The 12,496-nt window shown below is 44.5% G+C and overlaps 1 protein-coding gene across 2 annotated transcripts in view; it reads left to right on the top strand.

Annotated features, from left to right (window-relative positions):
* Positions 1-12,496, top strand: part of LOC128447695 (cAMP-specific 3',5'-cyclic phosphodiesterase 4D) — an 86,207-nt gene that overhangs the window by 56,920 nt on the left and 16,791 nt on the right. For both annotated transcript variants that reach the window (XM_053429970.1, XM_053429969.1), the window contains exon 4: positions 11,018-11,209. In XM_053429970.1, the coding sequence (XP_053285945.1) occupies positions 11,018-11,209 (192 nt within the window). The remainder of the gene's footprint in view (positions 1-11,017; positions 11,210-12,496) is intronic.

The following is a 12,496-nucleotide window of genomic DNA, read 5'->3' as shown; positions in this document are numbered from 1 at the left end:
TTCCAGGCTGAGCTGTTTTAAACTTTCTTTTACACTGTTCCACTGTCAAATCCGAAGCGAAATTCACTTCTGGTGAAAACTTAATATTAACTGACCCAAACACAACTATCAAACACATGGCTACTTCATAATATAAGTCTATTAATGTTTCTTCACCAATAGGTTTTAACTGTGAAGAAAACATGGTCATGTTAAAATGAATGGTTTCAGCTGTACGTGAGAACTAGGGTCAGTGGCTGTGGCTCTTAAGCGGCTCGTGCTCTGTCTGCTGCTTTGTGCTCATTGGTTTAGATTTTGAAGAAAAACTCTCTCGTCAGAACACAAACACTCTTACTGCCTGGAACCACAAAAACGCCAAAACAGGGACTCGCAGCTCATTAAAACTTTCCATGACAGATTTTAAAAGGACTCTCAGCGACTATAAAAGAAATAAAACTGTGGGATAACTTTCTTTAATTTAGATGAAATATTACTTTCATCAAAACATGGCGACGGAATGAAGTAAACAAGAGAAGAGTGTTTAGTCACGATTGCTGTCTGTTTGTCAGTGGCTCTGCTCAGAAACAAACCTCCATCACTTCAGAGCAGTAGCGGAGTTTAGCTGAAGTCTCAGTCACAGACACATCGGCTCTTCACATCGAGTCTTCACGCAGGTGTCCTCTCGCACACAGCCCGTCCCTCTCCACGGCTCAGAGAAACCACACCTGACCTTTGCCGGTGTCAGAGCAGATCCGCCAGCCCCGACGGGCCTCAGCCCCATGTCAACACACCGGGACATGACGCACAGCTCACTCTACACAAGGTCAAAGGTCACTGCCGGCCGCCAGCATGTTGCCACACAGTGTAAATGAAGGGTCACGCTAGCTGCCACACTGAAGTCGAGTTCAGCGTGAAGTGAGTGTGAGGATCTGAGTGTGGCCCTCACTGCTGGTTTGATGTTACTCACTCGTACTGACTCTCTCTCTCTCTCTGCTTAACACAGAGCTTTATCTCAGTAGTTTGTACCTGTTGGGTTTCGATCGGTGTGGTTGTGCAACTTCATTGATTCAGTGCAGGGACCAGTGTGAAGAGCAGTGCCATAGAAACGGTTAATTCAATAAAGCGGGTTCTTTTCCTCATGCAGTGATGAGGCTGACCGATGGAGGGGAGTGGAAATGGAGAATGTCTGACAGAATCTTCTTTAGTTCAAATCGTCTGAAGAGATCAGAACTTCAGCCACATGGTACAATTGTTTCTCATGCTACAAGATTCTCTGATTGAGTATGATGGCAGGCAATATCTTCTCTTTATCTCTTTTTATTCCACATTGGTCTTTTCTTTCTTTATTAAAAAATCTGTTCGATCCTGATAGGCACAGTATTATGAGGTCATAAGTGTGGTGCTGCAGCAGATGCCCTCTGTATATAACCTCTGTTGAACTATCCCAATGTTTGATAAATGATAAATCAATTGGAGCTGCAAAAATAACTGAATTAACCGACTATTTGATTGATGGAATATGAACTTGTCTCCAAAAGTAAAATATCTACCAGGAATGATATCTGTCTACCAATTTAATCATTAGAATCATATCATATCATCATCATATTCATCTCACAGATGATTCCTTAGTTGCCGTTTTATGAATGAATCAGAACCGTGGTCATGTGATAACAGGTGATCGTATATGTACAGTAGAGGGATTTGCCTGGGGGACCATCATCCCTGTCTCTGTTGACAGATCGTCTCTGGAGTCAGATGTGAACATTCCCACTCTTTCTTTTCCGTGTCGATGACTTTCACCGCTCCCAGGCGAGGCGACACTGGGATCGGTTTGTTCCCAGACATGATGATGATGATGTTTCCAGTGCTCGGCCAGTCTCTTGTCCAGGGTCACAGATGTAATGTTCCCCACAGCTGTTGCACGTACCGTCTTAGATCGGACTGGTTTTCCTCCCGTCTCGGCGCGTTCAGGATGCTTTGTAGCATCTGACACACCCAGCTGTTCTAATTGAGCCAATAAGCACCATTAAGTGATTCTCAACAGATCTGGACTTTCATATGAAAGAGCTCTTGAATCTAGTTGAGGACCAAAACAAGATATTGACGTGATGGTGGCTGTTCGCTGGACTCGATCCCAAATCGCTGCCAGATCACAGTTAACGCCTAACCCACCGGACCGCATGACGCCTCTGCTCCGAGTCTCCGGAGCCGCTTTGCTCTGTTCCTACAACAAACATGTCTCAGAAGAAATCCCACTGTGTCCGCAAGCCGAGCCAGCTGGTTTTGGGCTCGTATCTTTTTAGCGTGTTTTATAGCATCCTTTGCATTCTAGTCTCTTATTTTGTGGAAAAGCAAGAGCTGCAGCGAGAGCGGGAGTGTTGGGCCGGGAGTAATTGCAGGCCTGCGCGCTGGTCGATCAGCATTTCGGTGACAGCCATAAAACCACAACCGACGTCAGCAGACAAGTGTGACTGTGTTTGTGGGACTGTGTGTGTAGCTGTGTTGAATATCCCTGCTAGCATAGGGGACTGAATGTTGTCCTCACATCGATGTGACTCCAGGAATGATGCTCAGCTCAGCGACAGATGAACTCTCAACAGAGCAGCTCTGTGCCGCTGTTTTCCTGCAGGATTAGACAATAGCACGGTTGACGGACTTCTCTGAGTGAGTGAAGACACAAGGCGTCTCCATGCAGCCTGCACGTGCACAGTCGGTCACAGGTCTTCACCTGCGTCGACTTCAGGGCTCCGCCCACGCAGCGGGATGCCAGGTAGGGGAACGCTGGAGGCTGGAGAGGACTTTCAACACTTCGGTTTGTTTTAGAGATTCCAGAGACATGACAGGATGGTGTGTCTGTGCGTCAGAGCCTCCAAGACACTGTTAGTGTATGCAGAGACCTCAATTACTATATAAATATATATATACATATACAAATATATACAATATTGATGTCGAAAGAACTCTGACTCAGGTTCATATTATGCTATGTCTATTATAATTGTTTTATTTATGCTTAAACAATATGTTTGCATAAAAAGTGATGCAAACATGTTGCATATGGACACTGATCCAGCTTTTCTCTTCTATTACACACTCAGACATCTGACCTCAGGCTCAGTACTGATCCAACACAAGCGCTTGTTTTTTTTTCCCATTTGTGGAAATGTATTTGTGTTCCTTACTGTGTGAAAGTGGAACCAGAACTGGTGGAAGGATGAGGTGTGGCTCAGGGAGGAACTTGTTAACGTTTGGTGTGGATCTGGATCTGGGGTTGGATCCAGAATTTATTTGAAACGTTCTTAAAAATGTTTGAGATACAATATTTTTTGACATTTTCACAGTTTTCCCCAAAACATAGTTCCATGGACCTTGAAGAAAAAACTGGGCACATTCAGGGAACAGATACATATGGGTGTTGGGGATTTGATGCAGTTCATAAAAAGTAGCTTTAACTAACTAAACCAAACTGAACCACAGCGACTTGTAATATTACTTGTTCATTTCCTTTTTATTCTTTTCAATAATCCAACTCTCAATATTGTTGATGATGAGAAGCATCCAGGGCTTAACATGACGTCAGTGAAGACAGGCCGAGAAGGACTCAATGAAAACACTCGTCCCTGTTGTCTTGTCTTGTCGTGCCGTGTCCCGCTGATGGCTGATGTGATTGGCCGCTCCTGGGTTGCCCTCTCCTAATTAAAGGAGGAAGTGGCACACTCTTGCCTCGCCACTGGACTCAATCACCGTATACCGAAAGGCGCCAATTAGTGCCATATGAACATGATTAGAGGAACACTCGGCACGGCTTGTTGCCGGGCAAAGACGGTGTGCTTGTGTGTGTGGTTTGTGCGTGTGTGTGTGTGTTTGTGTGTGTCCTGAACCAGCCTGTCCAGTTGTGCATCAGTGTGATGTAGGCTTGTTCGATTTTCAGGTCGATGCCGGAGCCAAATCTAGATCTCTACCGCTGAGGCTGTAATCATACATTGCCGGTGTGTGTGTACTTGTACTAATACCTTTGTGAGGACCAGTTAGGGCATACACCTTACAGAGTGGGGACGTTTTTGGAAAGTGAGGACGTTTTCACTTCTTCAATGGGCTGTTTAAGGGTCAAGACTTGATTGAGGATAAAGGTTAGAGAAAGGTTATTTTGGATGGTTGAGGTTAGGGTAAGGGGCTCGGGAATGTATAATGTCAATGAACGTCCTTACTAAGATAGAAGTACAAACGTGCGCGTGTGTGTGTGTGTGTGTGTGTGTGTGTGTGTGTGTGTGTGTGTGTGTGTGTGTGTGTGTGTGTGTGTGTGTGTGTGTGTGTGTGTGTGTGTGTGTGTGTGGTTCTGCCCCGGCGTGTTACCCCCTCTAAACAGCTTTTAATGATGTTAATGCCGATCAGCCACAGTATGGATTTCTTCCCCGGCTGGTCGGACAGAGCTAATCACTGCTTATAGACTCCACGATCAATACCCGTCCAGAGAGGGAATCAACCTCTGAGCCGCCCTGGCCTCTGAAAAAATTTAACCACTTCACCACTGCTCCGGTCACATTCATATTTAAAGGGCCAGTCAGCCATAAAAGCCGCTGTTGTGTTGCAGAGGCAGAGGCCTTCCTTTAACTGTAGCTCCAGGGTTCAAACACCAGAGAGGGCGAAGGACTGTCCTGCCAAAATATCTGTCACCAGACAATGATTCACTGACAGATCTGGACTCTATCCAAACTCACAAGACAAGAGAAAGATCATTTTCTAAGTAGAGACCACACCAGCAGTAACGTCCATCAACACGCTGATGCTCTGACCCATGAGTACATTATTATATGAGTACCTCTAGTACTTTGTGACCCATGAGTACTAGAGGTACTCATCCTTCATTTTGATCCCAGGTTCACATCTGTGAAGGTCAATTACTGTATTTTGCACAGAGGCTTAAGTGATACTCCTGTAGTTGGATGTAATCATGCAGCAGCAGAACAATGAAAAATACATATTTTCAACTACTACAATGCACAAGGTTGCCACAATATTGTGACACTAGTGTTGAGACAAAATCTATCCAATAATACCAAACTACTCAAACACCATAGGCATCAACCCCAAACTATGTCAACATGAACAAATAATAATGTGTTAAAACAGAGTTTATCATTAATCAATAGGTTTTGAATGAAATACTTAATTTTAGGCTCCTGATCAGCAACCCATCAATGACTCAAATATTGTAATATCGATCATCAGAGTTGCACATCTGCTGTTCTTGTCCTTCTCTCTCTTGCTTTCTTTTCTCTTCTCTCTGCTGTCAGCAGTCGGAGTGGAGACCTGCTGCCTTCAAAGGCCAGAGTCTCTTCCTGTGCCTGTAGGTCAAAGGTCACGCCGAAAAATTATAAACACAGCAGCTGGTTCGACTCGTTGCAACCTTCTCCTCCCCTTGGTTATATTTAGAGAGACATGAGCTGCTCTGAGATCAGATGTTGATGTTGGACGTGGAGCGTTTGCTGTTTGGACAGAGATCCTCAGTGGCTGCAGGTCAGGTGAATGGAAAGAGCAACTGTCTCTCCATGGAGGCGTGGCCTTCGGGGTTTCTGCTGTGTAGTGTGGAAATGGTTTTCTGTTTAAGTGATACACGTCACTGAATTGATCAAATGCAAACAATGTGTAAAGTGAGTTTTAACAATGTTCACATATTTAGAAATGTCCGACTTGTTTCTATTTTGTACGATGATATAAAACTGCAAATTAACTAATGCTGCGTCCAGAGTGATGCGCCAAATTATCCGAAACAGAGATATTAGATGAAATGTATTTCCCACATGATTCTGCAATAAGTTCTGAGAAGGAACTGACAGTGAGAAAACTTACCGATACAAGTGAAGTCTGTAATTTAGTGCAAATGAAACATATTTCCTTGTTGTTGGGACGGGACTCTTTTTGGTTTTCAAGAAGAACAATCAGTTTTTATCTTGTAGCGACCCTGGTGCACAATTCTCTTGTGAACCTCCATCTGTAATGGATCGTCTTGGAGCTGCATGGTGATGCACTTGTTGTTGTGGTGCATGCATGGCCTTTTAACCACAGTCCAAGTACATGCATACATGCATCCATAGAAAGGCACACTCACACAGACACACACACACACACACACACGCACACAGTCACACACACAGTGAAAGGAAATGGAGTGGGGGTGTTTTTCTGGCGCTTTCAGATCAAATGTACAATAGGGTTGAGGTGTAAAACAAACAAACTCTCTTTACTCCCTGAAGTCTCTCAGTCAAACACACACACACACACACACATTTTCGCAAAGCGTCCCCTGGCCTGTTTTGTCCTCTCCTCCTCACCTCTCGCCTCCTTCCTGGTGTGATGTTTGAGGCCCCTCGGCTAATTCCCACGCTACGAGGAAAGAAAACAGGAGGGAGCATGTGTGTATATGTGTGTGGGTTGACCTCTGACCCCCGGGCCTGTGTCATCCCCCATCGAATAACATCTGGCCTTGATGATTGTTTTCTGTATCACTCTCACATACGTAACAAAAAAAATCCTCAAATCCCTCGGCCCTGGTTCCCATGAGCACATCGCAAACATGCACCCACGAACAGCAACTGGGAAGTGGTCGTACTTGGCATTTCCCAGTCCGAGGCTTTTTACTTGTTCAGAAATGGCGACGATATGAGGTCCTGTACATATTGTACTTTATTCAATGAGGAACATTTGCGCTGTCACATTTTTTTTATATCAGCACAGTTTCTGTAGCTGAAAACCTTCGATGCAGTGTCTGTTCATCTCTTAGTAGCATTTTAACATGACGTGAAGAGTCTGATAAAAACAGATAAGTATTCAAACTCTGATGAAAACAATCACGTCGGCAGTGATTGTGATACATTTGCTTATTTTTACTGATTAGATATCAAATGTACTGTTTTAGCCTTTTGCTTGAAAAATAAATAACTTTCGATGTTGACGATTGATTTTCTATCAGTCGGCTTATCAAGTAATCCGCTAATTCTCCGTAAACTGTAAAAACCAGTTCACCGATCGTCCTGCAAATTGAGATCCAGGGACACTGATCCTGAGTGATGATGAATTGGACACTTTGTAATCGCTCTTAGCTTGTTTTGGGGCTCAAGAGGAAAAAAAGAAAAGGATTCCTACTCCTCCTCAGTTTGCTTTTTTCGAGGCGCAAACCAAACATCCTGCGAACAAAAGCTGGAGGAGGTTGGGACGTGGGTGTTAAGGGATGTGTGTGTGAGGAAAGTTTAGTAAAAACAGTTAAAGAGAGAGAAGGGAGCCGTCGTTTACGTCAGAGAAGCGGAGAACAATGCTGCAGGCGGGAGACGGATCAAGGTCGACTTGTTATGTTCTCTGCAACTGAACAAGATGTCAGCCTGTCTGTCTGAAGGCAGAATCCCTGCCCTACCGATATAACATGGAGAGCCAGGTTGAGAGGATGTGTGTATTAGTTACAGAAAGAATCGTGTAGTATTTGAGGTTGTAGATTAGTTGTAGAAGTCTGATCTCTTGCAGTTTTTAATGTCTCTTAATGCTTCATAGGATTTTTTTAACCTGATGAGGCTAAACACAGAAAAACCTGAAAATTCTCAGCCGTATTTCGAGTTTTCCATTAAAACTTGATCTTCAATCTGGAAATTCCTCGTCTTGCGTTGCTTCCACAGGCAGCAGACGAATGTGCTACAGCCTCAGGAGGTGTAGATGTGAACGGTGAAATGTTGTACTTATCAACCTAATCTCCTCTGACATGTTTAAATATCCTTCACATGTGTTTTACAGCACGAGTTCTCGCTCCTTCCTGCAGCAGAAACCTAATATCCCCTGAAGGAGCCGTGTTGCTCACCCCCGTCCACTGTGAAGTACAGTATCCCTGCAATATACCAGCAATGAGAGGAAACATGAACCACAGAATGCTTCTTTGAAAACGTTTAGTTCTGCAGATTATTTCACATATTCATCGTATCAGGTGCTTTACAGCCCAATTAAAGCATAAACAAAAATTTGAAGGAACTGATTAGAGAGGATAAAATCACACAGGGTGACTCAGAAATGTGAGGGGGCGGGGGGGGGGGGAAGTAATATTAACTGAATTCATATTATTATAATCAGCCTACTAAAAACTTTCAGAACACATCTTGGTTATGAAATTCACACATTACTTTAAGTACCACGCCGCAGATTAAGTACACATTGACGGGTGATGCAGTACCATCTCTACCTCAGTAGTGGGAGCTCTCTTCCCGTCTGAAGCCTGAGCCGCCACAAGCTTGAATGAATCGACTGAAAAGCTCAATGGTGAATTTGAGTTTGTGAATGTAACACGGCGTGAATCAGTAAAAAACACTAATAATCCCCATTAGACCACATGGGAGCCTCTGATGCAGTTGAAGTCGGATGTTTTACCCGATTCTCTCACTCGTCTTTCTCTATTCATCCATTCACCTTCACCTCAGTGCAAATCTGACGTGTTGAGTTGATTGAATATCGGTATCGTCCAGTCAGTGTCGTCCAGCTATGACGTGACAGTGACACATAAATAAAGACTGTTGTAGATGTTCATGTGTTTTTCATTTAAATCTGGTAACTGTTGACAGTGAACAGATCAACATTTATGTCACGATTCTCACGATCCTATGTCCCGTCACGGTCTCATTTCAGTTTTTACAGTATTTCCCCAATGGTGGGAAAAACGACTGAGGGAAACTGAGAAAAGGGAGGTTACATTTTTCAAGGGGAATAAAACTTGACCAGGAAACTGCCTGACAAACTCCTGGTCTGTTAAATCTAAAACAGATCATATCCGCCGCTCGCACTGTGATACGCAACATGTGTTTTGCTCTAAGGCTGCGACTCGGCTCCGGCAGAGACCACCTGACCGTTAAATCGTGGTCATGTTGAAGTGTCCTTGAACGCCCCACCTGCTCGCCCAGAGTGAAGGAGAACAGGGAAATACAGAGCCATAAGAACAAAGGGAAAAAATGGCCGCCCTGTACTTCATCTTACCATATATATTTATTTATATTCATCATATATGTGATATTCATGAGAAGGAGGGGGGGAGAAATCATCTGCGATACAGGGGGGGGGGGGGGGGGGGGGGGGGGGCATCTGCGTAAGCTCTGTCATAAGTCTCCTAGTTCCCCCCCCCCCCCCCTTAACTGGCATCAGGGTCTATTTTTAGCTTCTGACGTCACTGGTCTACTCGGATGGAGCCTCGTCACGGCCGACTTCACTGGGCTGAGGGATGGGGGTGGAGGACGGGGTTGGGTGAGGTGTGGTGGTGGTGGTGGTGGTGATGATGAGGAGGCGGGGGTGTCATTGCTGAGGTAAGCCCTGCCGCAGCCCCGCCCCTCTGCTGCCCCGTCACGCCAATCAGGTGCAGGGTGCAGAGGCACATCACGGTGCTGGATACAGCCTTCCTCATCACCCCCTCTCCTCCTCCTCCTCCTCCTCCCCCTCCTCCTCCGCCTCTGTCTCCCTCTCAGCTCCTGTGAATTGGGTCTGTTTCATTCAGCATCGATTGCATAATAGCCATCTTTCATTTGTCAGGCGCTGCTATTGCTGGAGTGCCGGAGACAGGCCGGGCTAAAAATAGACACGGGGGCACAACCTTGTTCTGCTGCTGCTCTGGTTTCTGTTGTGTTTTGAGGAAGGGGGGGGGGTGTCATGGCTGGAATAGATCTAATTGATAAAAATAGATATCCACATGAAGAGTCACGTATAATGGAATGGTGCAGAAGACGTTCTTTAGTAGGTTGACAAAGAGGTGAATGGTTGTAACGAGCAGGTTTGCTGGTGTTTTTACACGGAAGTCTCGTCTTGACTTAGGGGAATAAACTGCTTACTGAAACTGCTACTGGTTTCCAGGTATATTCTGGTAATACACCTGATGGTTAGTTTCTCTACTAGACTACTTTACCTCATCTTCAGTCATGTGCAAGTTAAAGCATTTCTGGGACTTTGATTTTCATTTGTATCTGTCATTCTCTACTAGAATCTTAAATTTCAGTATTTATGTTCTGAAGAAGGTCTTAAAAAGTCTTAAATCTTACTTTTGGAAACCCTGCATTCTCTTATTGATGAGCTGTAACGCTCCACTAGGCTCATATGTGTGCTCGGCCAAACTCAAAGCCCAGTTTCATCTTTCTCTATTTTGGCTCTTTGCTTTTTTCAGGGTGTCAAGACGTGTTGCAAAAAAAAAACACACTTGGGTACAAAGGAGATTTGGGGTGAAAAGTGGAATTTGTTGAATGAATGTTGGCAACACTGAACCCTGCAATTCCGAGGCTGCAGACCGACCTCATCCTGGCTGGGAAACTTTCAACAGGATGAAGCCGGAGCCAAGTCTGACTGCGATACTGTTCCACTGCGTCCAGCTGGAGACCAGGCGGGTTATGAAGAGAAGAAGCAGGGGCTTTTATTTTGATCATGAAATTGGATTCAAACGCTGAAGCCTCTTGTGATTTACATGGAGGAAAGTTGTTCAGTAGCAAGTGGAGCCTTTCACTGTGTGATGCAGTCTGTCGGGTGGGGACCGGGGGGGGGGGGGGGGAAGCAGCTCTACTGACGTAACATGCATGAAGTCAGCGTTGCTGTCATACCAAAGATAGTTGGTGTTAGGTTTGTGAAAAGTGAGTAATCAGTAGGTCATGTGTTTAAAAAGGTTTGTGTGTTCGAAGAGATGCTCAAAGTGGAACATTTGAATCACACCTTTCCAACTTGATACCAAATATAAGTTATCTTTTATAATTCTTGATGTTACTTTGGAGACTTTCTTTCATGTTTCCCTTTATCATATTTGTTTCCTTGAGTCTGTTGTTGAACTACTTAAGGATATTCAGACTGTTGACATAAAGACTTGTACTATCAACAAGTGCCCTCAACTAATTCATTGATGAAAAGATATTCAAAATTTGTAAGATAGCTTTGAATATGCACTGTCCTTTAATTTGTGAATCATGGCTTGTTTTATCCATCTTATAGACTGAAACCGAGACAGTAGTATTTATGTGTTTCTTCTTCTCTCTGTCTGTAGTTTTGACGTGGAGAATGGCCTCTCGGTGGGTCGCAGTCCTCTGGACCCTCAGACGAGCCCGGGCTCTGGTCTGGTACTTCAGGCCAACTTCCCCCACAGTCAGCGTCGCGAGTCCTTCCTCTACCGCTCCGACTCCGACTTCGACCTTTCGCCCAAAAATATGTCCCGCAACTCGTCCACCGCCAGCGACCTGTGAGTATTTCAGAGACACTGACTGTTTCACTGTATAACAACATTTTATAACAACAACACCAACCTGGCTTGTAAAATGCTGCATTTTATACTCTGAGGTTTCTGGATGGGATTTCGAGGGAAATGTGTTTGTTTCCTTCTCACCACAAAACACACACAAACTCACTGTTAACAGCAGATGATGATAACCTGTTTCTATAACTCTGTATTTTAATTTCTTGAGTCTTTATCTTGTTTCAAACTGGTACAGCAGGTACAATATTTTGATTACAATAAAACTATTGTCACAGTTGCTGTAAAATAATATTATTACGATTATTATTATTATTACGACGATACAACATTATTATTAATAATAATGTTCTTTTTACAGTTCGAAATTGAATATCTTTCATTTACAGTAGATTTTATATGTAATTAATTCTTGTAAGTACGTTTTTTATTTATTTTTATTCATGTAACTCTCCCACCCCCATGGTCATGTTTACACTCTCTCATGACATCTGGCTTTAAACAGGCTTTTGGTAGCAGAGCTGCTTTGTCAGGGTAAACCACGTAGCTTTCAGAATTAGCAGGGACGCCCCCAACGAAAGCCGAGGCTACGTCCTCAGCTCGGAGCTGGAGGTCATCACACTCTGACTCTGTGTGTGATGACGTACAGTTACAGATCTCTCTGTGCAGCTAGCAGCCTCTTTGAAGCCAGAGTGTATATGAGGCCGTCCGACCACCAATAGCTGTTGCTCCTTTGTTTTGAAGGGAGGAGGGATTGAAGCATTGGGAAGTCAATTGGCTACCTCGGTGAGACAAAGTGTGGAGACTGCTGTGACGCTCCCGTCTTTCTCTTTGCACGGTGCCATGTTGTTACGAGTCAAACCCACCACTTCACCCACAACCCCCCCCCCCCCCCACACACACACACACACACACACACACACACAAACACACACACACCTTTTTCTGAACGCACCCTTGAGAATGTTACTTGGGATGCTCAGCTCCAAAGCCAGCAGCCCAGCAAAGAGTCCCAGCAACAGTCATAAATACAGTCAGTCGATGTTATAGCTATTGGACCCTTTACTTTTCACTGGCAGCATGGATTTACCCTGAAGCCTGGATTGTTACGAGGTGCATGTCGTGACCCTAAATCTTCCAGAGAGCTGCACCGCTCCAGCATTTTCCTAGCACCCCATGCATGAACGCTGCCCCCCCCCCCCCCACCTGCACACAGTTAAAGTTGTAACAATTTATATCTTGGAGGCTTCATGCGAGAGTAAAATTAGGTGATTT

This window comes from Pleuronectes platessa, chromosome 9 (genome assembly GCF_947347685.1).
Source record: "Pleuronectes platessa chromosome 9, fPlePla1.1, whole genome shotgun sequence".
NCBI classification, from domain to species: domain Eukaryota; kingdom Metazoa; phylum Chordata; class Actinopteri; order Pleuronectiformes; family Pleuronectidae; genus Pleuronectes; species Pleuronectes platessa.
This window is presented reverse-complemented; position numbering and strand designations above follow the sequence as displayed.